Source organism: Xyrauchen texanus, chromosome 7, assembly GCF_025860055.1.
Source record: "Xyrauchen texanus isolate HMW12.3.18 chromosome 7, RBS_HiC_50CHRs, whole genome shotgun sequence".
Lineage (NCBI taxonomy): Eukaryota > Metazoa > Chordata > Actinopteri > Cypriniformes > Catostomidae > Xyrauchen > Xyrauchen texanus.
Window position 1 is genome coordinate 20,015,508 of NC_068282.1, and position 26,388 is coordinate 20,041,895.

A 26,388-nucleotide genomic window follows, 5' to 3' on the forward strand; every position below is an offset into this window, starting at 1 on the left:
AATAAACGTAAAATATATTGTTTCTATACTTATAGTTAACCACCTTTAATCAATATTTGTATATATTCCCATCGTTTTTTATTCAATTACATCATTCGCAATGCTTCGTGGGATTGTAGTCCGTACCCTCATGAAGTACATCATACGTACACATCCTTGTACCTTTGTCTTTTTGCCCGATTTTCTAATATTTTTTGCCTAAAAAACAAAGTTCGTGGTGATGTGATTCACCTTGGAGCTGGTTGGTTTGGTTCATGACTCACACCTCTTTTATTAAGGATTTTATTAAAGGTCTATGGAAGAAATGAATGGGGGAAATACTTCCGGCACCCAGACGGCTGAAAAAGTGGGCTTTCACTGTTGCGCTCTATTATTGATAAGGAAAGGGTTTCCATGTGTGTCCTGCCACGTCAAACTGACGGATCTCGGAGGAGGATCCCGGGTAGTGAAGGGAGGGCGGCGCTCCCATGAAGTGAAGCTGTGTCTTCTGTCCTCCTGAAATGAGAGGGTAGTGTTGAAGGATAATCAGCTTCTATAAAGGTAAGAATACTATGAGCTTGGTAAATTATAAAACAACATTTATCAAGGTTTGTATCAGCAGAGACGTGAACTGATTATTTTTTCAGGAAGGCGGAGGAGTTTCCACAATACAATACTGTAGGCGGCAATGGCTGGTCTGACAGTCAACTATTTTTAATGACTGAGTTACCAGTTTATCGATTTATGTTTTATGAAATGGCAAGTGTGGTGCAGATGTGGTTAACTCTTGCAAGAGGCTACAGACTTTAATACTGAAGTTCTTTGATTAACCTGGTGTTTTCATTCATTGAACATATAAAGTGAAAAGGCACAAAATTGAATAAGACAACTTGAATTTACGGAGCTGGTGTTATCTTAAATTAATATATGATGTCAGTCTTTTATCAGAGACTTGATTACTGTCAAGGGGTAGTTCAGATTACCAGAAATGATCTTTGTGCCAACCCCAATAACTCTTGGTTGAGAACACACTTCACGTAGGCAGAGGTAATTATCAATTTTCTGATTGGGATAATGTGGGTGTATCAGCCAGGAGTTCTAGAAACATGTAGATAATCAATGTCACTTTGCTTCTGCCTGTTTTCAACATCTCTGACTTTTCCAGATTCGACCAAGGAGTGACCATGGATATGAGCAAACTGGCCACGAGACTCGCTGAAGCCGGGCAGTCTCACGTCCTCCAGTTTTGGGATCAGCTTAGCCCAGAGGAACAAGCTGAGATGAGTCTCGATCTGAAGAGCATGAACTTCATGGAGATCAATACGTTTTTCAAAAATGCCATGAAGACTTCTGGTCAGTGTTCGCATGAGAAGGTTGACAGCAGGATGGAGCCAGTGCCCCGAGAGGTTTTGGGCAGTGTAACGCGTGATCGTGAGTCTCTCAAAGAATGGGAAGAAGAAGGTGAGTTTAGATAAATGTTTCACAGAGCTACATTCACTTAGAACTTTATTAGGAACACTATGGTCCTAATAAAGTGCCCAATGTGGTCTTCTGCTGTTGTAGCCCATCTTCCTCAAAGTTGGAAGAGTCAGTTTCTGACCACAGAAGTGCCGCTCACTGTATGTTTTATGTTTTTGCACCATCACAATTTGGCACCATTTGGCAGGTAAATTTGTTTTTCTCCCCCATTCTGATGGTTGATGTGAACATAAACTGAAGATCCTGACCCTTGTCTACATCATTTTATGCATTTCACTGCTGCCACATGATTGGCTGACTAGATATGTGCATGGAAAATGTAGGGGTACAGGTGTTCATAATAAAGTACTCAATGAGTGTATATCTCATTATTAGCATGATTTAAAATGTTTATAAACATAGCAATTTTTGGGGTTAAAGGAATAGTCACTCCAAAATATGTCATCATTTACTCACCTTTATTTAGTTCCAAACTGTATCACTTTCTTCAGTGAAACACAAAAGGAGATGTTGGGAATAACATTTCATTGTATCTTTTTTTTTTTCTCCATACAATGAAAGCGAATGGTGACTGAGAATGTAATTCAGCCTAACATCTCCTTTTGTGTTTCACTGTAAAAAGAAAGTAATTTTTGGGTTAACTATCTCTCTAAGGGCATCAATTCTAGTTTTACTGAGAGGAATAAGGAGGGCTTTTAAACAGTTAAAATACTACATAGAGAAATCATAACAGGTTTTGTTTTGTGTAATGTTGTCCAAATGTTATCATTCTTTTAGTTGATCTTTGTTGAGCAGAAACAAATGTTACTAAGAAACCTTGCATAACGCATACATTAAGTGTTACAATATCCTCCCCACCCAATTGGACCACCAGAGGAAAAAAAGAACCCAGCTTTTCTTTCCAGAGGCAAAAATAATTGAAATAACAATACATTTCAGAATTGAATAGGCATGGTTTTGGCCCAGAATGCCACTGCTGAGGGAGGATGCTGCATTGAGGGCTTGAAAACATCTGGTTCTGGTTAGTTCTGACATAAATTGCTTTCCTGAAGTCACGGTGTGCTCATTCAGCATCACATCATCTTTAATTGGAACAAATTACTGTGAGGTCTGAAGATTTCTGTCTTTTTTGTCCTGTTCATGTTTGTGTGTGATTTGGTCTGCCGATAGCACCAGATAGAATGTACTCTCTGGGCTGTGTTTGGGTGAAGTAATTGTGAACACATCTGCAATTTATATAAGATAAAGTGGACATCATAAAAGTGAAGGATAATCACCACTGTTATCTGCAAATTATTAAGCACAAACTGTTGCTTATGAAGCCAGACATTTTATACCTACAACATCAATTTCTTTTCTCATGACAAATGAGTGAGTTGAATTTTTACAAAGCTGTTAAAAGGGTTTAGAAAAATTAGAAAAATGTTGCCTTGTGAGGATGTCTTAAAAAAAATGCCATAAATAGTTTTCATTTATCAATTAACATCATACAAAGTCCAGTAAACATAAAAAAAGCTAAATCAGTATTTGCTTTAAAACAGCACCAATTTTCCAAGGTACACCTGGATACAGTTGTTGGTAGATAGGGTGTTCCAAGCTTTTTGCAGAATTCTCCACCGTTCTTATATCTGTTTAGGCTGTCTTCGTTGCTTCTGTCTCTTCATGTAATCCCAGACTGACATGACGTTCAGTTGGGGGCTCTGTGGGGGCCATGATATCTGTTGGAGGGCTCCCTGTTCTTCTATTCTAATCTATTTTCAAAAGGAATGTTTGGGAGTCTAAAATGTATATTTCCTATTTACACACTAAAGCTGTAGATATAAATAACCATCTTAAAGTGCCTAAAACTTATGCACAGTACTGTAGGTGAACTGATCTTTAACGTTACATGTTTCACAGATGTAATATAGCATGTATAATTACACATTTAGCCACTCTGACCTATGTTTGCTTATTTCTTAAATGATATGCCATAATAACACCACCTTTTAGCTGTAGTGTCCTAACCTCCCCTATTCCACACAGGCCTGCGCTGTATATCTGAGAACAAAGTGGCAGTTCTTCTGCTGGCTGGAGGTCAGGGGACACGGTTGGGTGTACCATACCCAAAAGGCATGTATGATGTGGGCCTTCCCTCCCACAAAACCCTCTTTCAAATACAGGCAGAACGCATCAGAAGACTGGAGCAGCTAGCCGAAAACCAGTACAGTCGGAAGTGCTGCATTCCATGGTAAGATGGTCATTAAACACACTCATGGAAAAGTAAGTTCAGCCAAATATGGTCAATGATTGTTAAATGTAATTACTTTGATTACCAGACCTGTTTTGACATTGAGGAAGTTTTTCTCCCCTCACCGTAATTTAAGTAACATTCCCTGCTATGAATGTCATGGTATAATTTAGTCAGTGTGAAATTGGGTTGACACAATAACAGCATGTGATCCTTAGGGACTAGGCTAAACTTTAAGAAAAAACTGCAGCATTTCAAAGCCAATCCAATTGACATCTAATACAAGACATATAATATTATCAGATCAAATCTTAGGTCATCATTATTTTAAGACTAAACTCATGACACCCTTCAATAATACTTTAATTCTTTGGCATGATCACCATATTCATATACCATTACTGGTATTACCGTTTAAAATAGTGTTTAAAACCCAGTGTATAAATTGATTAATTTAAATGAATAAAGGTTATAGAATATACACGCTGCGGAGACATTTCTTTGTGTTATTTGGCATTAAAATGTGATTTAGGAAACAATTTAATTTAATGTAGTTCACTTAGTGCTGTGGGTTCCTTTAGTTTCTGTTTTGTCATGTCAAGTAAATTTAAGTTTGTTTTAGAGCATATTTAAAAACTGCAAATTTTAAGAAAGCTGTAACTAGCAAGAAATAACGATTGTGGAAATGACACTAGCAGCCATATCACCCTGGAGCTCTACACTGGTTACTACCTAAGCTAAGCATGGTTGAGCCTGGTCAGTAACTGGATGGGAAACCTCCTGGGGAACATTAAGGTTGCTGCTGAAAGAGATGTTAGTACTTATCAATCATGGTCTTCTTATAATCCCCATCCACTAATTGGCTATATCACTCTCCTCTCTCCTCTCCACCAACAGCTGGTATGTGATGAGCTTACTGGCGCAATATGGCTGCCGTTGTTGCGTCATCCAGGTTGATGCTTTACACCGGTGGTGGTTGAGGAGTGTCCCCTGCTCTATATGCAAAGCGCTTTGAGTGTGGTGCCAGAAAAGCACTATATAAATATAACATATAACATTTCTGTTATTAAAAGTGAATTGTATCATTTCTTTGCCACTAGCCATTCTTTGTGGAAATCAGTCTATGAATGACTTCCTTTTTGTTGTATCTGCACTTTAAGCTAAGATTTGGGAATTTTATAAATATTTTATGTAACAGGAATTAATGTCCATTCAATCCCTCAAAAAACCCTCATTGTTCCAACTCGTTTAACTTTTGTTTCTTCCATGGAACACTTGGTCAGAATTTTTGCCTCTGTCACCATTCACTTTTACTGTATAGATAAAAGATGCAATGAAAATCAATGGTGACATTTCTTTTTGTGTTCCACATAAGAAATAGTCAAATGGGTATGGAGCAACATAATGGTGAGCGAATGATGACAGAATATTAATTTTGGGATGAACCATCTAAGTTAATTAATTATTCTTTGTTCAAACTGTAATTTTGTCAAAATAATGGCCTTGCACTAACTTGGGTCAATGTTTTGATTTATCAGGTACATAATGACAAGTGGCAGAACAATGGACATGACCAAAGAGTTTTTCTTACAACACAAATACTTTGGTCTGAAGGAGAGCAATGTGTTATTCTTTCAGCAAGGCATGCTTCCTGCTGTGGACTTTAATGGGAAGATTATTCTAGAAGGCAAAGGCAAACTGGCCATGGCACCAGGTGAGTTTGTAAAGAGAAACATTAGCAAGTCATGTCCGAAGATCAATTATTTGTTTAAGCCAGGTCATCAGAAGAAAAGAAAAAATAAGTATGTGGAATTAAATGCTCAACACCCCTTTTTGTGGTAATTTGACAGCTCTAATTCACCAGTTTCTAATACTCTGCATCATTAGAAATGATCTTTTAATTTGTATTGCTTGTATGTTAACTTGCTTTTTTCTTTCCATCTACACATTCAGATGGAAATGGGGGCCTGTACAGAGCTCTGGGAACACAGAACATTGTGAAGAACATGGAGAAGAGAGGAATCTCCCACATACACGTCTACTGTGTGGACAACATCCTTGTGAAAGTGGCAGACCCTGCTTTCATTGGCTTCTGTTCACTTAAAGGAGCAGACTGTGGTGCGAAGGTCAGTCCTTAACAAATCCAAACCTGAGTATTTGCTGTTCCACCAATAGTGCTAAAAGCACTATGTTTCTACTACGAGTGAATTCATAGTTCACAGAATTCACAATATACAAAGGTGTATTGTCAGTAAACTCGTGCACCTAAACAACTGTATCCATGTTTGTCGACTTTATGGATCATTTTTGCCAAATGAGTTTATTGTGGAGCTCCGTAGTGTCGTGGTAGTCCACTAGATGGGGCAGCTGTTCAGAAAATCAGTAAGGTTTAGGAATTTTGTGATGTTTGTTTTGCACATTTATAAAAAAAAGTGTGTAACTAACTACAATGTATTATCTATTTTAAAAATGTTATTTATTGGCTTTTTGTCTTTGGAAAATTAAATGAACAGTGGAGGGAGAGAGAAAGGGGGAGGGGAATGGGAGAGATGGAGTTTGTAATTTTCTTTTATGTTAAAATACTTTCTCCTATCCCAGCTTTATATATTCAGGTAAAACAATAAATAAGCAATTCGAAGGTTGATTTCCCTGAAAAGTTTAACACTTTATCACTATCAAAGCATAGCCCTATTTGTTGATAAGCATCCCGTCTAGTCTGACTCCGCAAAATTGGCTCAGCCAATGGCGGGAGTTTGGGAAGGGATTATCTGTTGGTTAGACAAATGGCAGAAAGGAGAGAGTGTTTGAAATAATTTTTCTGTAATTTCAGAAGTTGTCTGAAATTCCATTTTGCAATTCTGCTTTTACACACTTCAGCTCTAAGGCTATGTCGACATTAATCTGGATACATTTGAAAACAGCATTTTAGTTTTCAAAATGTTCTCCGTCCACACTGCCATTTTCAAGCGTTTTCCAAAAGTTTCTCATCCGCTCAGAAATGTATGGAAACGCTTAAATGCACTTACTGCGAATGTGAAATATCGCCATTCCATGTACGGTCTGAAACACAATTGTCCTTGTGTTCTGTCACTGGACAGCAATACATAGTAAACCTCACGTCGCCTTTGAAGGAAAGCAGTGTGAAGGTTGTACAAAGTAACATTTATTTTTGACAGTGCTATCAAAGTGAATAATAGGCACAACAACACCGCTGCAACATGTTGTTCACAGTTAATTTTCAGTCTGTGTATATGAGAGCAAGAAGGGGAAAACATTTTTACAAGGAACAGTGGTTATGCAGAACTTTTTAAAAGGGCTCCAGTAGGGAGTTAAATTGCCTTTTAAAACTCTTATATAACCAGAATGGTGATGCAGAATACCAATTAATTTAGTCATAATTTTCATTGTAGTCTTAAAATCTTTGACGTATTAGAGCAGTTAATATCATTTTGTGGAAACATCTGGTAAATGAAAACAATATTGCTAGGCTGAACCTGCTACCTTATATTTCTAGGGCAGTAAGAGTCACAGGCATGCTGTGGACTATTCGTCTTGGTCTTATTTGGTGATATTTACTATAAACATACATTTTCTAGTAAGATCTGTCCCACATTTTATAATCAGGAATCAAATGTTTTATGAGTATTATTATTTAATCTAGTTTCCTCTATGTGAGGTTTTTGCGTGTAACCATTAAAATTAGGAAACTCACCTGGTTTGTCTTGTGTGACCATTGGATTGATGTAATGACTATATAGTCGTCCAAATAAACTGGAATTGGTTGTTTTGTTACCTACTGAGCCGTGGCTGAGGTTTCATTTGAAGCCCCCTCATTCAACCCTGTAACACTCTAAGTATGTTGCAAATGTTGTGTTGATGTGTTTATATTAGGGCTTTAGTTAAAATAAGGCTGTCAGCCTATTCAAGCTTTTAATCATGATTAATTTAATAATTTTTCATTGTTATTAAATGACATTTTTTAAAAGAAAAGGATTAGGGATGCTCCGATTTGGAATTTCTGGGCCGATACAATAATTCACAGCTCATTGCGACTGATACCGATAACCGATATTTAATTTTTAATCCTTTAACCTGGAACTGCTAGATAATTCATTAAATGCTTTTCATTTGAAAAAGATGTGTATTTTAAAAGCTTTGAATTTGGACTTGCTACTATTTAAGGTTAGGCTGATGTAACATGAAACAGATATGTGCCTATAAAACAAATGTATGCTGATTTGAATGAGAAATAAATGAAAATACACTTGCATAAAATGTATGGTGCCCATTTATATGAGTGTTTAAGGTAATCCTGATGACTCACCAACAAGTGATAATTGCTCACCAACAAGTACAAACCCTAAGATCTGTATACATGGTAGCAGCCAGACTGCTTGTGCAGCTGTGTTTTGTGTGTGTAATGGGTGAATGCGTCTCATTCACTGATGCTTACAGTGCTCATCTATGACAGTTCCACTGTATAATTTATTAAACGTGAACACAACATTAATAATGGGAATAGGTAACCTAATACAGATCGAATAGTCACGAGTCTTAACGTTAGAAAAGTCTCCACTTATAAAATACAACAAGCAGATTTTTTTTCACTCACAAACTAATGTTTCTAGCTATCTCAAGTCACTTTGTGAAACTTTTCAAGATCTATGAACAATGTTAGGTTGTTTTGGGGCTTGTTTTAATCGCAATGCAGTGCTGCAAGTAACAATGTGCAATTTCCAGCATTCTGTTTACAGGGGTGGGGCCAGAAGGGTGCATGGGGTTGCAGCTGCCACCCTAAATATTAGCTTTGACAACCCACTTGCCACCAAAATTCGGACCAGCTCACTTCCTGTCCATGTCACGCATGGTCCATAACAACATTCTGCCCATGTCTGGGAGGACACAGCATTTCACCTCGGTAGACAAATTCCCCCATAATAAACCGCAAAACAAATTATCAGCTAAAATATCAATGGTAATGCCATTATCTGCGCTATAATAATATTTAGATTTTCCCAGTTATCAGCCTATAATATGTCATCTGCTAATATATTGTGCATCCCTAAAATGGAGTAACAAATCTAAATTTATTTTTGTGGTTATCAATATTATGCCACATTCTGTCAAACTTCTATTGAACTCTGAAAATATTCCTTCTAAGTATCACAATACAACATAGAGTATACAATAAGGCTTTAAGAATTTCAACAGAATTCTGAAACAAAAGATGACATCTCTGATAATCCTCTTCCAAGAAATGTATTTCTATGTTTTTCAGTTAACTTTACAGGCATCACCAAACAACATCAGTAATGACCAATCACCTTTATGAGCATTTAATAAACTTAAAATATATTGATGACACTTTATGCTTCCATTTGCTAGTTACAAACAATATAATTGTAATTCTAAATGGATTAGCAGTTCTGCAACTTTCAAACTTTCAAGACATCCATTACTATTTGCATGTATTTTCCATTTTAACTCTCTGTTAAGCAGTATAATGCTTAATATTATTCATAAAAGTTATAAAATGATAACAATATATTTTCTGTTTCGCACATAAACTACTTCACAATTATATTGAAGATGTGGTCTGCATCTGAATATGCCAGGATCACCATGTTTTAAGACACCCCCCCAATCTGTCATAATTCAAAACACTGTCTGTTATTTTCACAGATAAAAAACATGCAAGGAACTCCACTTATACCATCTTTACGTGGTACAGTATTTCTGTTTATGCTGCTTCACTCGCTACTGTGGGTGTAGGCACGCAAACTGTGGGTGTATTGTATGTTAATGAAGTGGTGCAAAGCGCAATTTGCTATTTTCCTGTGAAATATGTAATTGCGTTAAGATGTTTCAATACCATATCTTAACTCATCGCAAAGATCAGATTTAGTTCCTACATTTGCAGTTTTGTCCAAATTCTGAAAGTACAGAACATCAAATAATGTCCTTGACGAGTGCTGTTATGAGATTTTACGTTTTCTAGAGGTCGTGGTTTATTTTTTTCAATTATGATTTATTTTTATTGTTATGTTTGTTTGTAGTATTATTATTATTATTATTATTATTATTATTATTATTATTGTATATTTAAAATTGTATTTATGATTGTCATTTTCCAGCTGTTGTTGTATAGATATTTTTAAGTCATGGCAAAAGGGTCCTGTGGAAGAAGGAGAGTGTAAAATATTTGGATTTGGTATGATTTTTCGACCACTTCATTTGAAGTGTTATTTGAAATTAGAAATATTTTTGGTTTAAATTTTCGTTTCAATAAATACATTTTATTTAAAACATAAATGTCGACCATTATTTGTGAAGTGCCGATACAATCATTGTCAATTCTAGCCATTATTTGTGTCCATAGATGAAACCGTTTTATAATACTTTCTCTGTAATTTAACGGAGCCAACATCCATATCCTGAACCACATTTTCCATGCTTATAAAAGGAACGTGTCCCATTTTATACAAGTATTTACAAAATAACGTAAATCCATATTTCTATTCTTCTAATTCATTGCGTACAGTCCATTTACCTACATTGACCAGATTAGCGGTGTGTGTGTGTGTGTGTGTGTGTGTGTGTGTGTGTGTGTGTGATTCAGGCTTGCACGAAAATGCCAAAACTTCATGGCCATGCCCATTTTACTTTGCGCTTGAGTCAAGGCATTGCGCTGCGCTTAACGCTTGCACTCTTAAAATAGGGCCCTTTGACTATGAGGTTTGATGCATTGGGGAGTTTTTATTCTGATGGTAAGCTACTATATAAGCTCATAAATTCAGTCGCACCGGTGCGGCCAAATCATTTTCCCCATTCGCACAGTCATTTTCACTCGCAAATGCAAGTAAATGCGTTCTTCGCAATCAAGAAACATTTACATGTTAATAATTTTAAATTAATCTAATGCATTAATGCATTGATTTTGATATCTCTATTTTTAGTTATTAATTAATAATAATTATATACAAAATAATGCGTAATAAAGAGTATTTCTGCCCTCTTAGCAATTTAAGCTTGAAATGGCACCTGTTTTCAGCAGTATAAATAATACATAATGCATTATATAACATTAAGTCATGTAAAATAATGTTAATAATATAATTGTATTAATAATACAATGATAATTTTACAGAACATGAACCACTTTTAGTGTGTGAATCATATCTCTGGCCTAAAACTGTAAAATATTATTTTTGCCTTATTTAATTTAATTGTCATGAAGTAGTTAAGAACAGTTATACTGTTTGTCCTGTATATATATATATATATATATATATATATATATATATATATATATATATACATACAAATGCACATACATATATACATACACACATATTTATGTGTGTGGCCAAGAGTTTGGAATAATGCAAAGATTTTGCTCTTATGGAAAGAAATTGGTACTTTTATTCACCAAAGTGGCATTCAACAGATCACAATGTACAATCAGGACATTAATAATGTGAAAATGTACTATTCAAATTTGAAAAAACAATGTAACTACTTCAAAGAGTTCTCATCAAAAAATCCTCCACATGCAGCAATGTCAGCTTTGCAGATCCTTTGCATTCTAGCTGTCAATTTGTCCAGATCCTCAGGTGACATTTCACCCCACGCTTCCTGTATCACTTGCCATAGATGTGGCTGTCTTGTCGGCAGGGCTGCATGATTATAGCAAAATCATAATTGTCGATAATTGCTCTTGATATTGTAATCACAATTATTAATGTAGATTAAAATTTGTAATTACTGTGAAGTGTGGTTCTTCAGAATAGCAGATTTCAATGGTGGATATGAGCTGCGCTCCAGTTTCTTTTAAGCATTATATTGTATTTTAAGGCAAATTAAAAATTGTAAATTGATATCTATGGTATATAATAAATTTAATTATTGCTAAATTACTGCTTAAATTATTAGTCCACGTACAGTAAATAATATGACATATTCAATATTCAAACTTATTAACAGCTGATTTAACTCGACCAAGTTACTGCATTCAGTAAGCCCTTAGGTGGCAAAACAGGGGACCATTTATCCCGTTAGATCTTCAATTGTGATCTTGTTCATGTAAGATCATCGTTAGATAATTTTTGGCCTCAGTGGTTGCACTTTGGAAATTAAACATAGGATGTTAACAGTCATTTGCGATCGGAGTTTGTGCGATTTGTGAAAATGTTAAATCTACCAATACAGCTGCGTGGCAAATTAGTCTTATTAGAGCAAACACGATAATAATGGCAATAATTGGGCATTATTGGACGGTGGTTCCTGAAATGTGCTATTCATGCCATATTCTTTATGTTGGCTACACCTTCAAAACACACTTAGAACAGTTAAGCTGAATAATTGTATTGCTATTTTGTACAAATCAAATTCACATTGGCCTACTTATTAACATGACAAAACAAAACTGTTATTACATTTTTAATACATTTAAAATCAGAAATCAAGCAACACTGCAAACTCTCCCATTACAATGACTGCTGTCACTCACTGCAGGTTTACACTGTTTGAGACCTGCATTTCGAGCGCAGTGACGCTCCACACAAAGTTCTGCACTCTCAAGAATGCTCTCATTAAAAACAAAGCTGTCTAATCAGCATAACAACTCAATTATTTACACCGTGTCTGTACCTTGATTAGAACAGGATTGTTTTAGTTTTGTTGTGTTGCTCATTTGCAGTGCATTTAACATCTATGTTTAAAGCGAGTGGTGCAATATGCAATGAATCCAAAATATTTACAAAGTGCTTTTCACTCTTGTTCTACAGCTTCTTTTCAAGTATCAGGTGATGTTTCTTCTGTATTAATTTTCGTGTGCTGCGCGAACAGAGCAAGAACATAAAGCAAGCATCTGGGCATTTAGACAGTTTAAAACTTGCACATTAAGATCAGTTGTCATTACAGATATGACGGAGGACTAATCTAAGCGGCTCTGGTTGGCCATTGCTGTTTCATTGCTCAACGGACATGTTAGTGATTGGTTAGAACATTCAACCGCTGCAAAAAACATGTTGTAAAAAGAAACTATTGACGCAACAGGAGCAGACTTAAATTTAATGCTGTAATCATCAGTTTTCACAATTACATAATCCTGGCAGCCATAATCGTAATTGCGATTCGTTTTTTGATTAATTGTGCAGCCCTACGTGTCGGGCACTTGTCACACACTTTACAGTCGAGCTGATTACAAAAAAGCTCAATGGGTTAAGATCCATGACACTCTTTTCCAATTATATGTTGTCCAATGTCTGTGTTTTTTTGTCCACTCTAACTTTTTAGTTATTCTGTTTCAAAAGTGTCATTTTCTTTGTAATTCTTCCCATAAGGCCTGCACCCCTGAGTCTTCTCTTTACTGTTGACCTTGAAACTGGTGTTGAGCAGGTATAATTCAATGAGGCTGTCAGCTGAGGACATGTGAGGCATCTATTTCTCAAACTACAGACTCTGATGTACTTATCCTCTTGTTTAGTTGTACATCTGGCCTTTCACATCTCTTTCTATTCTTGTTAGAGCCAACACTAGAGTTTCTAGTGAAAGCTGTTTCTTTTTGCCTTTTTTTGACCTAATATTGACCTTAAGACATGCCAGTCTATTGCATACTGTGGCAACTCAAAAACAAACACAAAGACAATGTTAAGCTTCATTTAACAAACCAAATAGCTTTCGACTGTGTTTGATATAATGACAAGTGATTTTCTAGTACCAAATTAGCAATTTAGCATGATTACTCAAGGATAAGGTGTTGGAGTAATGGCTACTGGAAATGGGGCCTGACTAGATTTGATCAAATTACTTTTTTTCAAATAGTGATTGTGCTGTTTTTTTTACATCAGTAATGGCCTGACTATACTTTGTGATCAGTTGAATGCCACTTTAGTTAATTAAAGTACCAATTTCCTTCCGAAACAGCAAATTCTGTACATTATTCTAAACATTTGGCCGCCTGTGTGTATGTGTGTGTGTGTGTGTATGTATATATATATATATATATATATATATATATATATATATATATATATATATATATATATATATATTCCATATCTGGAGAAATTCTGTCATTTCCTCCTCTGTGTTGATGCATTATATTAGTTTTGAATGTTAATGTAGTTTGTTAATGTTAATGTATTATTTGGAAATATGTGAATGAGAAAAAAGTGAACCCGGAATGTGTTTGCCACATGCAGTTGTAACAGTTCATGGATGGGCAAGGAGGAGGTGGGAACTGGCAGAACAGTCAATGTAAACTTTAATGAGAATCTCAAAAAAAAAAAATGTAAACAAACACAGACACGTATGCAATGTGGCCACGGGTCTCTCTCTCTCAAACCTGGTCCTTAACGGCTCCTCCACCCTCTGGCGGACTCCAGCTCGCTCCTCCCCCATCAGACGGCAGTGAGTCCTCCGGCCCCTGGCGGATGGTCGTGGCTGCTCCCCTGGTGGATGGCATACCTCCTCCCTCCTGGGATTCAGCACCACTGTAACAGTTTGTAGATGGGCAGGAGGACGCACGCAGGAACCAGCAAAACATTCAAGAGAAACTTTAATGAAAAACTCAACTTAAACCACGTAAACAAACACACACATATGCAACGCGGGCTTCTCTCTCTCTCTATCGAACCGACGTCACCAGCTGCCCTTTATCTCGCTCTCCCACTGATCAGCGCCGACCATGCTACATCGCAGCCCGGCAGTACCCTCCTCATTACAGCAGTTTAGAGAATTATGTAATTATTGAAAGATGCTTGTTGCCATTGTAACTAAAATATTCCCAGATTAATCTATATTAAATCCATCGAAACTGGAATCTAATTAAAAATTCGCCCCTTAATGTAAAAGTAAATTATTATTTTTTTATATATATATATAAATATCCTTTTCAACCTTTTAACAAAAAAGTTTGTTGCACATAGACTAAAAGTGACCTTCATGCAGTTGGTTAAAAGAGCAATTGCATACAATAACATGTTATTCTTTTAAACATTTGTTAGTTATTGTTTTATTCGGACATAAATACTTCAACAGCTGGGTTTAAAAACAAAGATATCCAAAGCTGCTAGTAATTAAATGGTTTCTCTGTGACAGGAACGATCATAAGAAAACTTAGACCCACCCACCCATCATAATATCTAAAGCATGCCATTAAAGTGGCTTTAGCTCGAAGCCTCCTACCCAAGGATAACCCTTCATCCGAGAAGTTTGTAATTTGTAACTCAGATGAATGGAGAGGGTTTTCTGCTTTTGCCTCCGCTGTAATTTAGTGCAGACATCAGAAAATCATTGCCAACAGACCATAGTCAGGATAGACGTGAATGAACAAAGCAGAAAGGGATAGAAGTACAGTCAATTAATTGGATGTACTATCCTAAGTTATGACTTATTTGCATGCTCCGTGTTTTCGAGGATTATTTTGTCCACTGGAAATTTTGAACAGACTTCATTCTCTCCCTCACAGCCTTGTTTTCATACGTGCCAAATTAAATATTGTATCCACCCTGACTAAAGTCCATATACCTAGCACTAGCTATAAGTGTTTATATTAGAGGTTGACCAAACAGTGGGTTTTGCCAATACTGATTATTAAGCTGGTGGTAAAAATTAAAACCAATTAATTGGCCAATTGTTTTTAAAAATTTATTCATTGAATGTAAAAAAAAACAAATCGTAGTCTTTACATACTTTGATGGGCACAGACATGGATGCAATAAGAGTCCAAAATGAATTAAATCCCAGATGCAGTTTATTGTACAACCAAAATCCCTATAACCAGTTAAATAGATACACCATAAAGTAAACATACAATACATATAATCAATACTGTATGAGCAGAAATTCATAAAATATAGATTATCACCGGTCGCTTGCCATAATTATCCAGGCTTTTGACTTTTCTCTAGGGACACCGTTAGTCAAAATCAACATAGGTATTAGCATGAGCTTATGATTAACATATATCTACTTAACAGCAAAGCCTCATAGTTTTGGTTGTTTTAAATTATTAATTTATTTTTCTCTAGATGACTCTGTTATACTGTAGAAACCAGGAGTTCTAACTGTAGAACCCTCCAGTTCCGGAAACTGAGGAAAAATATAAAAAAGTTAATAAAAAAATACCAGCAACTATAGTTGATAGTACTGATAGTTCCTTGTGAAAGATCCAAGTTTGTGGACAGGAGTCAGGAGACAGTTGAGTATTTATTATCTTCACACACTTCAGATAAAAAAAAAAGAAACATCTCTCAGTGGCCAACTCAAACAGGGTTTTCTGACACCACTGCTCTTAGCCACTCTCTCTCCCACTCCCGATGCTCTGGCGTGACTTATCAGGTCTCCTTCTGCAATCACTATAATCTACTTATCCCATTTTTTAGCGTCTTGTGTACGAACATATGAATCATGTTTTTCAAGGTCTTATTAAATTGTTTGTCCATCTCGTCAGTATGCGGGTGATAAACGCTGGTGCAAATCAATTTAATGCCTAATAATTTGTACAGTTTGCATAGTGTACGTGACATGAATGTTGTGCCTGCACCACTGTAAAGGATCTTAGTTTGTGGGCAATGGAGGAGTCAGGAGACAGCGAACAGATGAGTATTTATTCCCTTCACTCACTTCAGATCATATAAAAAAGAAACAGCTCTCAGTGGCCAACTGAAACAATTCAATACATGCAGTCTCTGGGTTTTGCTGTCAGTTATTCAAATTCCACTGCCACTCTCTCTTCCACTCTGATGCTCTGTGGCAGCCTTATCAGTTCTTCCTCCACCATCACTATAATGAGAGACAGGTGTTCGAGTAATTACAGCCCAGATGACGACCCTTATCACTTTCCCTCTCCCGCAGACAAACACATGACCATGCCCCCCATGCTACATTCCTCTATTAGAATATTGCAATATTAGTTTATATTGGAACCTAGGTTCCCACGGTCATGGAAAACCTGGAAATTACAGGGAGTTTTAAGGTTGAATTTTGTAACTTTTTCAGTTAAAATGCTTTCTCCTATCCCAATTTAATATGCAGAGACAACTATAAGTAAGCCGTTAATAGGTTAATTTTCTCAAATTGTAAACACTGTCTCCGTTGCGCTATGAAAATTTCTGTGTTTGTTTTGAGTAGGGTGGCCAGACGTCCCATTTTTCCTGGGACAGTCCCGTATTTATGCACTTTTTCTAGTGTCTTGACTTACTCTGAAAAATTGTGTTTTGTCCCATATTTCCCCTCTCCTAAAATCACCTCTGCTGCTTTCTCAGTCACTTGAGTATTTTAATCAAAGATAGCCAAGGATATGGCTTGTAAAACCAATAAAATCAAACCGTGTTAATTGAAATACATGATTGGATTAAACTATCCAATCACAATCCCCTATCAATAGACCTCCAGTTAGTGAACTGATTGAAGAGTCAGTTTGAAAGGGCACACATATGAAATTGCACCTGGAAGTATGTCAAGGATGCGTACATGTACATTTAATGAGGATCTTCAAAAGTACATGAAGAGACTGGTGAAGTGAGGTGTGAGATTTGTGGAGCTCTCTTTTCACCCATGGAGGCCGCACCAACTTCGCGCAGCATGTTCATACAAAAAAGCATGTGAATGCTGCTAAAATTAAGTGTGCCACACCAAGTGTTAGCGATTTATTAAATTGTTTTGGTGAAGCGAAGTTCAAAATCTGACAAGGTGCACACAAGTGAAGGACTTTTTGCTTATCATTCTGTTGTTCACAGCTATAGTTTTCGGTCGGCTGACTGCACTGCGAAATTGATCAAGAAATTGTATGATCTGAAATTTTCTTCTGCCCACACCAAATCTGAAATGCAACGTACTCACTCCTTTGTCAGAGGAAGAAGTTCAGAATGATTTGGACAAGTGCTCATTTGTCACATTTACTGTGGATGCATCCAATCACAAAGACAAAACATTTTTCGCTGTGCTTGTGCGTTACTGTAATCCACTAGACAGTATAAAAGTCAAGATAATTGATAATTCGTCTCTGCCAGAAGACACGTCGGATTTGCAAACTGACTCCATTTCCAATGTCATTGAAAAACATGGCCTTGATCAAAAACCAATTACCCTCTGTTCCAACAACACCAACACAAACTTTGGTGGTGTTAAGAGAGCTGGTAAAGGCAATATCTGGAGAAAGCTGCAGTCAAAGCTAGGAAGGGAAATGTTGGGGATTAACGCACACATCATCCATAACACAGTACAAACATCAGTGGATTGTCTTTGATAGTTTTAGAGTTTTGTTGTGAAGATGTACAAATACTTCCATATCTACACAGTGCACATGGAGGAGCTCAAAGACTTTTGTGATTATGCACAATAGACAAAATCACTGGAATTGTTAAATGTTAAAAATTATGTAGCCTCTGCCTGTGCCCATCGTAGTATGACAAGTCTAAAAAACATGTTTACATTCTATAAATCGATTTTAAAATCTATTGGTTGATTAATCAGTTATCTGCCTTTTCAACCACCTTAGTTATCGGTATCAGCAAAATCCACTATCGGCCTAATTTTATCTGCTAAATATTGCTCTTGTGTAGATTAAAATGAGCTCACAAGCCATGATGTGTGATTTGTGTGCAAATAAAGTCGGTTCTTTTGGATTGGTTGAACCGGTTCTCAAATCTGTCATAATGTTTCATTAAAAATCCTTTTCCTGTAAGTCTGGAAAACTCCTGGAAATTGATTGGTCAAAAAGGATAGGACCTTTTGTAGAACAGGGTAGACTAGAACTGCGGTACTGCACATGCAAATTAAGTGTTGAATAAATTAACAACAGAACAGCGCATCAAATGTGGTGCATAATTCAGACATGCACGATGTGCTTCTGATTGGCAGGTAGTGGAAAAAACGAATCCAACAGAAGCGGTGGGCGTGGTCTGTAAGGTGGATGGGCATTATCAAGTAGTAGAGTACAGTGAGATTACCTTGGCAACAGCGGAGAAGCGGAGCACCGATGGTCGACTCATGTTTAATGCTGGCAACATAGCTAATCACTTCTTCACCCTTGCATTCCTCAAAGAGATTGTGAGGTGAGTCGATCATCAGAGAGAGCGCCTCATGCATTATTAAACTTTGCATTGAAAATCTAAATTTATGTTTGGTGACTTTTAGTCCATGTCTCTTAGCTTTGAAGTCTTCTAAATGCTAGTGTTCTCCTAAAAAGTTGACAAAATTAACCTTTAGCAGATGGAAGAATTTTGAATGTACAGTTTAAACAATTGTCCTGTTTCAACTGAAATGCTCGTCAAGTGATTTCTTGAAGTCTGTATTGTCAGAGTTTTCAGTTTTATTTCATTTAAATTTACTAAATACTTTTAATTCTGTCAGTTAATAAGTTAATTTTCAGTTACTCATCTATGAGGTGTTTGAGGCTTAGAGCTTACTTTGTTGCTAAGCAGTCATCTCCCTATCATTTTAAACTGTAAAGATATTTCTAATGAGGTTTGCCATCTTGTAAATACTAGACAGGATGGAACTGCGTTTAATATGCTTTGAGAATATGAGGTAAAGTCAGGAGATGAACATCTGCAGTTTTTGAGTGTCTGGTATTTTAAACACAGATGGCTTTGCCAGAAGTGTTCTCTTATTGTCATTTTTATAAAATTTTAACATGCTTCACTTTTCTCTGCCTGCCCGCCCATCGTTCTTTCTTTATACCTCTCTATCTATCTTTCTTTCTGTCCTTCTTCAGCATTCATGAGCCACAGTTGCAGCACCATGTGGCACAGAAGAAAATCCCCTATGTGAACACACAAGGACAACCAATCAGTCCTGACAAACCTAATGGGATTAAGATGGAAAAATTTGTCTTCGACATATTCCAGTTTGCCAAGTTAGTGTCAAGAATTTTTTACATCCCTGTTTTTATTATATGGGCCATTGGCAGGAAGGGTCTTCCTCATTTAACCAGTTTCAGTGAAGCTACATTATAGGGATGGGTCATAGTCCAACAACGGACTGTTATTTTAGTAAAGTTTCTAGTTCATATAGATTGGTTTAGTTTTGATATTAATGTGTTGACAATGTGCTGTTCTTTAACTGTTATAGATTGCAAGGTAAAACTCTTGGAAAAGTTGTCTTTAAATTCATCAGATGATCTGTGGCTGTTGAAATTCATTCCAATTAACTCTGGCTTGCATTTAGACATACACTACCAGTCCAAAATCTTGAAACACTTGACTGAAATGTTTCTCATGATCTTAAAAATCTTTTGATCTGAAGGCGTATGCTTAAATGTTTGAAATAACTTTTGTAGACAAAAATATAATTGTGCCATAAATGTACCATATTAATTTAATTATAAAATGTAACATTTTATATAAAAAAAAGTTTTATGACTAAATAATAAAGAAACGCAGCAACTAAGTGCCCAAAATAGATGGGAACTCCTTCAATACTGTTTAAAAAGCATCCCAGGGTGATACCTCAAGAAGTTGGTTATTAAAATGTCAAGAGTACATGTCTGCAAATTCTTGGCAAAGGGGGACTATGAAGATGCTAAAATATAACAGATTTTGATTTATTTTGGAAATTGTTTAGTCACAACATAACTCCCATATTTCCATTTATGTTATTCCATATTATTCTAAAATGTGGAAAAATATATACAATAAAGAATAAGTGTTTCAAAACTTTTGACTGGTTGTGTAGATTCTTGTGCCTAAAACGAAGATGAACAGAGCCTCTCAAGACTATAATTAAGGCAAATCATTTACCAAAACAAGAATATATTGGATATATATTAATATATTAAATTAAGTTCAATCAAGTTAAACAAAATTATTAACAATTTTGTGAACGGTGACTGTAATTACAAATTCACAAAAATTACTTTGCTATTATAAAAATAAAATTTTTTAACTTAATGTTTCCAACATGTTCAAATTAGGTGGTCTTAACTCTGATATAACTGTGTTTGTGCATTGCAGAACTTTTGTGGTGTATGAAGTTCTGAGAGAAGATGAGTTTTCTCCATTAAAGAATGCAGACAGTCAGGACGGGAAGGACAACCCCACTACAGCCCGTCATGCCCTCATGTCCCTGCATCACCGCTGGGTCTTAAATGGTGGTGGAAATTTCGTTGATGAGAATGGAACACGAATACCTGCTATACCCAGGTGAAACATATACCCTTTTATGTATATCTTTCTTTTCTGTTTGCACGCTATTAACTACAATGTACACAGGCTGGTAAGAGTCAGAGGCTGGTGGATATTGGTAAGAAAAGAAACATTTTAAAAATGAGGGTTAAATCACTATTGATATGAGTATAATCTTTTAACCCTTAAATGCATACCTTGGGTCTTTAGAGACCCAGGACCTAGTTTCACACTCTTTACCTAATAAATTTTTTGGAATTATGCCTAAACCTCTTAAGTGTTCCTTAATTTATCTTTTATACATGGTGTAACAAAAAAAACCAAAAAATGGTAAAACTACAAACAAATTTAAATAAATTGTGGCTAAGTACCAAAAGTGTATAGGGTAATTTGACACTCTAGGTACATAATAGTTTAAGTTTACTATCAAAGGATATCTATTTAATTGTTTATTATAATAGAAATTAGCACTATATTCATACAAATAAATTCTACATCACATTGATTTTCTGTGCAACAATGGTGAATTATCTGTATCCCATATGCATGTACACATACATAATATACATGCTATTTCTTACTCAAGGTGGCATTTTTCTTTTAGTGATTGACTTGATTTACATTTGACATTGCTATTTGATGAAGAAACAACATCGAAGTAAACTATAGCAAGAACATCACATGAACAGTATATGGCTATTGTCAATTGGGTGTACTATTGAAATTATGTAAGTTCAATCAGGCTCAGTAAGTTCCTGATAAAAAACTTGTGTAGCTTATGTCTAGATTATGTTTCAAGTGTAGCTCAATATGTGTTTGACAGCCAGTTGCATCTCATGAAATTTCAGTGTTTATATAATGATTCCTGTTCTAGATTTGTCCTGATTTGTTGCATTATCTCTTTGATATATGACAAATAAAACATCAAAATATATTTCATTTTATTATTTTCTTGAACATAGTTTGAAAATGTTACACTATGGGCATTTTGTAGATCAATTTTCAATATACCCGAATAAGTAAGATATTCTAACGCTTATGATATATAACCCTGGTGCATCACGGGTGACCTGAGTACGAGTCCCGGCTCATGAGGTCCTTTCCCAATCCCAATCGCACTCTTCTCCCCTATCATTTTCTGTCACCTCTCCACTGTCCTCTCACTAATAAAAGCCAGAAAGGGACCAAATAAAATAAAATAAATAATTCTGTTGTGTACTCACACTCTTGTCATTCTAAACCTGCATGTTGTTATTTTTTTCCAAGGAAAACAAAAGAAGAATTTTTGATTATTCACCACATATAGCACTTGTCTAAACAACAACTGTTCATAGTAACTATGGCTGTCAACAGCCAAAAAAGACCAACGAAGACTATAAAATATATTTTAGAGATTTCAGTATTTTGTGTGAGGAACAAATAAAAATTTAAAAATAATGAATGATTTAAATAGAAGTAATTATTCACTGATAATCTTCCTATCCACCAAAAGTCTGAAATCTCATTCTCCATTCCACATATTATTAGAACTGATGCATTAGAACTTGGTTATGAAATACACAAGAACTAGTGCCGTTTTGGCATCATTTACCAGGTTTGATGTGTCAAGGTGCCATTTTTAAAAAATCTGAATGTAAATGAGATTTCAGAGATTTGCTGAAGAGGAAGATTATCAGTGATAAGCTTTTGAACTTGTTCCTCACACAATGCTATGGTATGGCTTCAGAAGGCTTGTAATATCCCGCATGAATAATATGGACTACTTGATTTGCTTATTTGGTGCTTTTTTTTGTCCTTTTGGGGTTTGGAAGCTGTGGTCACTATAAACTATTGTTGTATGAAGAAGAGCTGCGTTAAGATTCTTTAAACATTCTGCTTCTGTGTTCCATTGGAAAAAAAACAGCATTATAGTGGGTTTGGAATGACATAATGGTGAAAACATGGTGACAGAATTATAATGTTTGGGTAAACTAGCCCTTTAATCCAAGAGTCTCCACTCCTGCATTGTTGCACCTTCCCATCTAAGTTTACCAAATACCCACTGTGTTAGTTTCACTCAGTTTGGTTTCACTGTGGTAAACGTCACAAGTATCCTTCTAATTCGATGTCACATTCACATTGTTGTTTTCAGTTCTAGTGTAACCACATTATTTCCTGTGTAACATTTCTAGACATGGACCAGCAGGGACAATCATTCCTGAAGTCAGCCAGAAGTAACTATTTTCACTGTCATATGTAGTGCATGGTGATGGGGCTTCGCTCTTATTCGATTCCATGTAGCTTTTAGAGCTCAGTAGGTGAAGGAGTCAAATCCAAGACATTGCCATGGCAAAGGTTGGAATCTTTCGATCAGCTCTGACCCAGACGGCAGCTGCTAACGGGCAGAATAATATGCATGCAGGGAAGAGGACATCAAGCATGTTGGACAATCTGGAACGATGCTATTCCTCACTATAACAAATAATCTGTTTTATGGCATTTTTCCACAGCACGTTACGGTTCAACTCAACTCTACTCGCTTTTCAGAGCTTGCATTTCCACTGCAGTTTAGTGCCGCTCAACGTGGGTGGGATTATAGGCTGATCGTCATAGTTGCGCCCCCTCCACTGCCATGACATCATCTTAAACAAGAAACAAACTGACCAAAACAATAACACAACCACTAGCTGTTAGCTACTAGCTCATTGTGCTGCATAAAGCAGTTGTTGCAAGGTGATTTTACACAAGTGTAACAGTTAAAATGGCCTGGTTGTTTTAGAAGCAAGCTTCCAGTAGCTGGTCAACTAAATAAAGTGAAGCTTTCAAGCAGAGAATAGAGTTAACATAACAAAATGTACCATCCTCCATCGTGGCTGAGTCCAGGGCACTCTCCCTCACATTACTCGCCGGTTAAGATAGCGTCCATTTGGTGGAACCTCTTCCAATTTTCCTTGATAATTCTGTAGTCACTTAAGTTTTTTTTTTTTACTTTTCCCTACACTGTTGGTAGGTCTGGTGGTAGCCGTGTGCGGCCAGCTGCTGAGACACTCCCTGAGAGACGAGTGGACCATCTGCACCTTGTTTATTGACCACAGCGTGGTTTTGCGCTCAGCCGGTTCTTTTTTCACAATTCGAAAGTCGCGTGAGCAAATGATACTGTTATCGCTGTTGCTAACTTTAAAACTAGCGGGTTGATGTCACGTGTCTGTAATCCAGTGACACTGGTTGTGACGATTCTCCCTGACCAATCAGTGATCTGCAGGATTTTGACATCACATTTACTATCGACTTAGCTTGGCTTGGAACCTCGACTGAGGTGGTACTAAAAAAAGTATCAGGTACAGGTCCAAAAATGCGAGCAGAGTCGAGTTGTACCATGCAGTGGAAAAACCCCATTAGGTGCTAATTTTTGCTAACAGGTGCTAACATTTTGCTTTAAGTGATTTAACGTAATATTGTACTGCCACTGATGTGGGCTAAATGGTTTATTTTGTAATGAGGTGAATTTTTGATTACTGAAGTGAATGTACATGCTTTTATTGTGCAAGTACCTTTTTTCCCCTTTCCAAATGATAAATGCTTGATCTGGCATGGCCATATAAGATGCAAATCTAAAGAGTCTAAACTCATTTTGGTGCTCTTCTCGTCACAGCTTGAAGGATGGTACCGACCTGCCAATCAAATGTGAGATCTCCCCTCTTGTGTCATATGGAGGTGAGGTAAGAGCCACGGTCATTCTTAATCTGAAGAATAGTCACAGAGTAATTATATCTAACTTGTAAACAGTTCCTCCAAAAACATTTAGACACTTGTCTTTGTATTGTATTACAAATGATCAAACCAAGGGACATTTATTTGAAAGAATATAGAACAATATACCACATATAATGGAGACACTTTGGACACTTTCAGGTTGTAAAAATGTAAATGGATTAACAATACCTGTGGTTACTCTACTAGGAACTGACTTCATACATCCACTAACTGTCATCTTGACCCCATTTGCTTAAAAGAAATTGCAAAAATGGCCCAGAAAAGTTAGTTCTGTAAAAATGGTCAGAACTATGATTTCATAGATAATCATACATTATCATTTTTTGTAGCATAATTTGTTTACATTTGCCACTTTGTTTGGTATATTATCTATTTAGATATTGTTATCTAATGCAATGACATTGATACAGTACATTTCTAAATGTGACTTTAACAGATAGTTCACCCAAAAATGATCGTTCACCCTTTACTCACCCTTATGCCATCCCAGAATTTCTTTCTTCTGCTGAACACAAACAAAGATTTTTAGATGAATATATCAGCTCTGTAGGTTCCAACAATGCAAGTGATAGGTGATCAAGCCTGTACAGCAGAAGAAAGAAATGTCATACAGAATTTTCATTTTTGGGTAAACTCTCTCTTTAAGTGTCCAGAACTGTCCAAATTATTTTTGGGGGGCCATTGCATGTTTTAGAATGAAAGAAAAACAATATTAAGACATTTGCTTATGGTCCTTTTGTGGATTCCTTAAATATGCATTAAGATTTAGTTGATGGTGTTCTCATTTATTAGGTATTGTTAGATTTGTAGGTGTAGCTTCAATTCCTAGCTCTTTTAACTATTTTGAGAAGAATTCAGAACTAACTGCCTCTCGTTTAAAAGGGGTTGGAGCATCTGGTGAACGGGCAAGCATTCCAGCCCACCCTTGCCATCACTGAGAGTGGCATCCACAAGCTTGTGAAGAATGGGCTGTGAGCCAATATCCTGCTTCTGCATTTGAAAACCAAAACGAAGACTCTTTATCTTATCGCTTTCTGCCATGGCGAATGAACTGTGAAATTTGTGTGCAATAAAATGAAGGAGGGGCCACACTGCCAATCATAATCATACCGTTTCATGATCAAACTATTTATTTTGCAAAGACTTTTTTTTGTTTTCATAAAATTGGAATGTATGAATGTTAATTTATAGAGATATATGCATACATGAACATATAATCAAATGATACAAAGTGGTATGAGTTTTTTTTTTAAATACTTCAGTGCTGTTCAAGTTGCATGAATGGACACTGCTGAGATTTTAGGCATTCCTGCTTAATGTTTTTCCATTCTCTTAAAGTGCAGATAAATGCAAAACTATGGTGATGCAAAGTTTGGTCTTCAATGTATGTCCATCTATGAAATACTTTTTTTTACAAGAGTGTGAGTGAGAAAGTGATATTCAATCAGACTTTTCAGCACATGTTTTATGAGAAAGTCTCTGTTGCTGCTACTTGCTAAAACTATTCATAAAGTTCAGAAAGCAATTTGAGACTCCCTGTCTGGCTCTTTTCTTACTTGTACTCCTCTGGTGTTACTTGGAAACTCTAGCACTTCGTTTTTCCAATTAAACTTCCACCATTTAGAAAATAATTTTCATGACGAATGATTTGTTTGTACATTTTTATGTAATTGTGTGTGTGTGTGTGTTATATATATATATATATATATATATATATATATATATATATATATATATAATGTTTTTTTTTTTTGTTTTTTTTTTTTCCAATAACTACTTATAAACTTCAGCTCCACTGTTTGGGAATTTCCTGTC

At 36.1% G+C, this 26,388-nt stretch overlaps 1 protein-coding gene across 4 annotated transcripts; it reads left to right on the forward strand.

Moving 5' to 3' along the window:
* Positions 1–329: 329 nt before the first annotated feature.
* Positions 330–26,252, forward strand: LOC127646151 (UDP-N-acetylhexosamine pyrophosphorylase-like). Of its 4 annotated transcripts, none has more exons than XM_052129612.1 (11): positions 330–540; positions 1,145–1,440; positions 3,484–3,688; positions 5,227–5,402; positions 5,642–5,814; positions 18,557–18,750; positions 19,413–19,553; positions 20,650–20,838; positions 22,992–23,033; positions 24,452–24,513; positions 25,456–26,252. In XM_052129612.1, exons 2-11 carry the CDS (start codon positions 1,164–1,166, stop codon positions 25,509–25,511), a joined length of 1,515 nt encoding a protein of 504 aa, XP_051985572.1. In that variant the 5' UTR covers positions 330–540; positions 1,145–1,163; the 3' UTR covers positions 25,512–26,252. The 4 variants fall into 4 exon arrangements, with proteins under 4 accessions (XP_051985572.1, XP_051985573.1, XP_051985570.1 ...); XM_052129610.1 differs by having other exon boundaries at positions 331–540; positions 24,452–24,518; XM_052129613.1 differs by lacking the exon at positions 22,992–23,033.
* Positions 26,253–26,388: the final 136 nt, after the last annotated feature.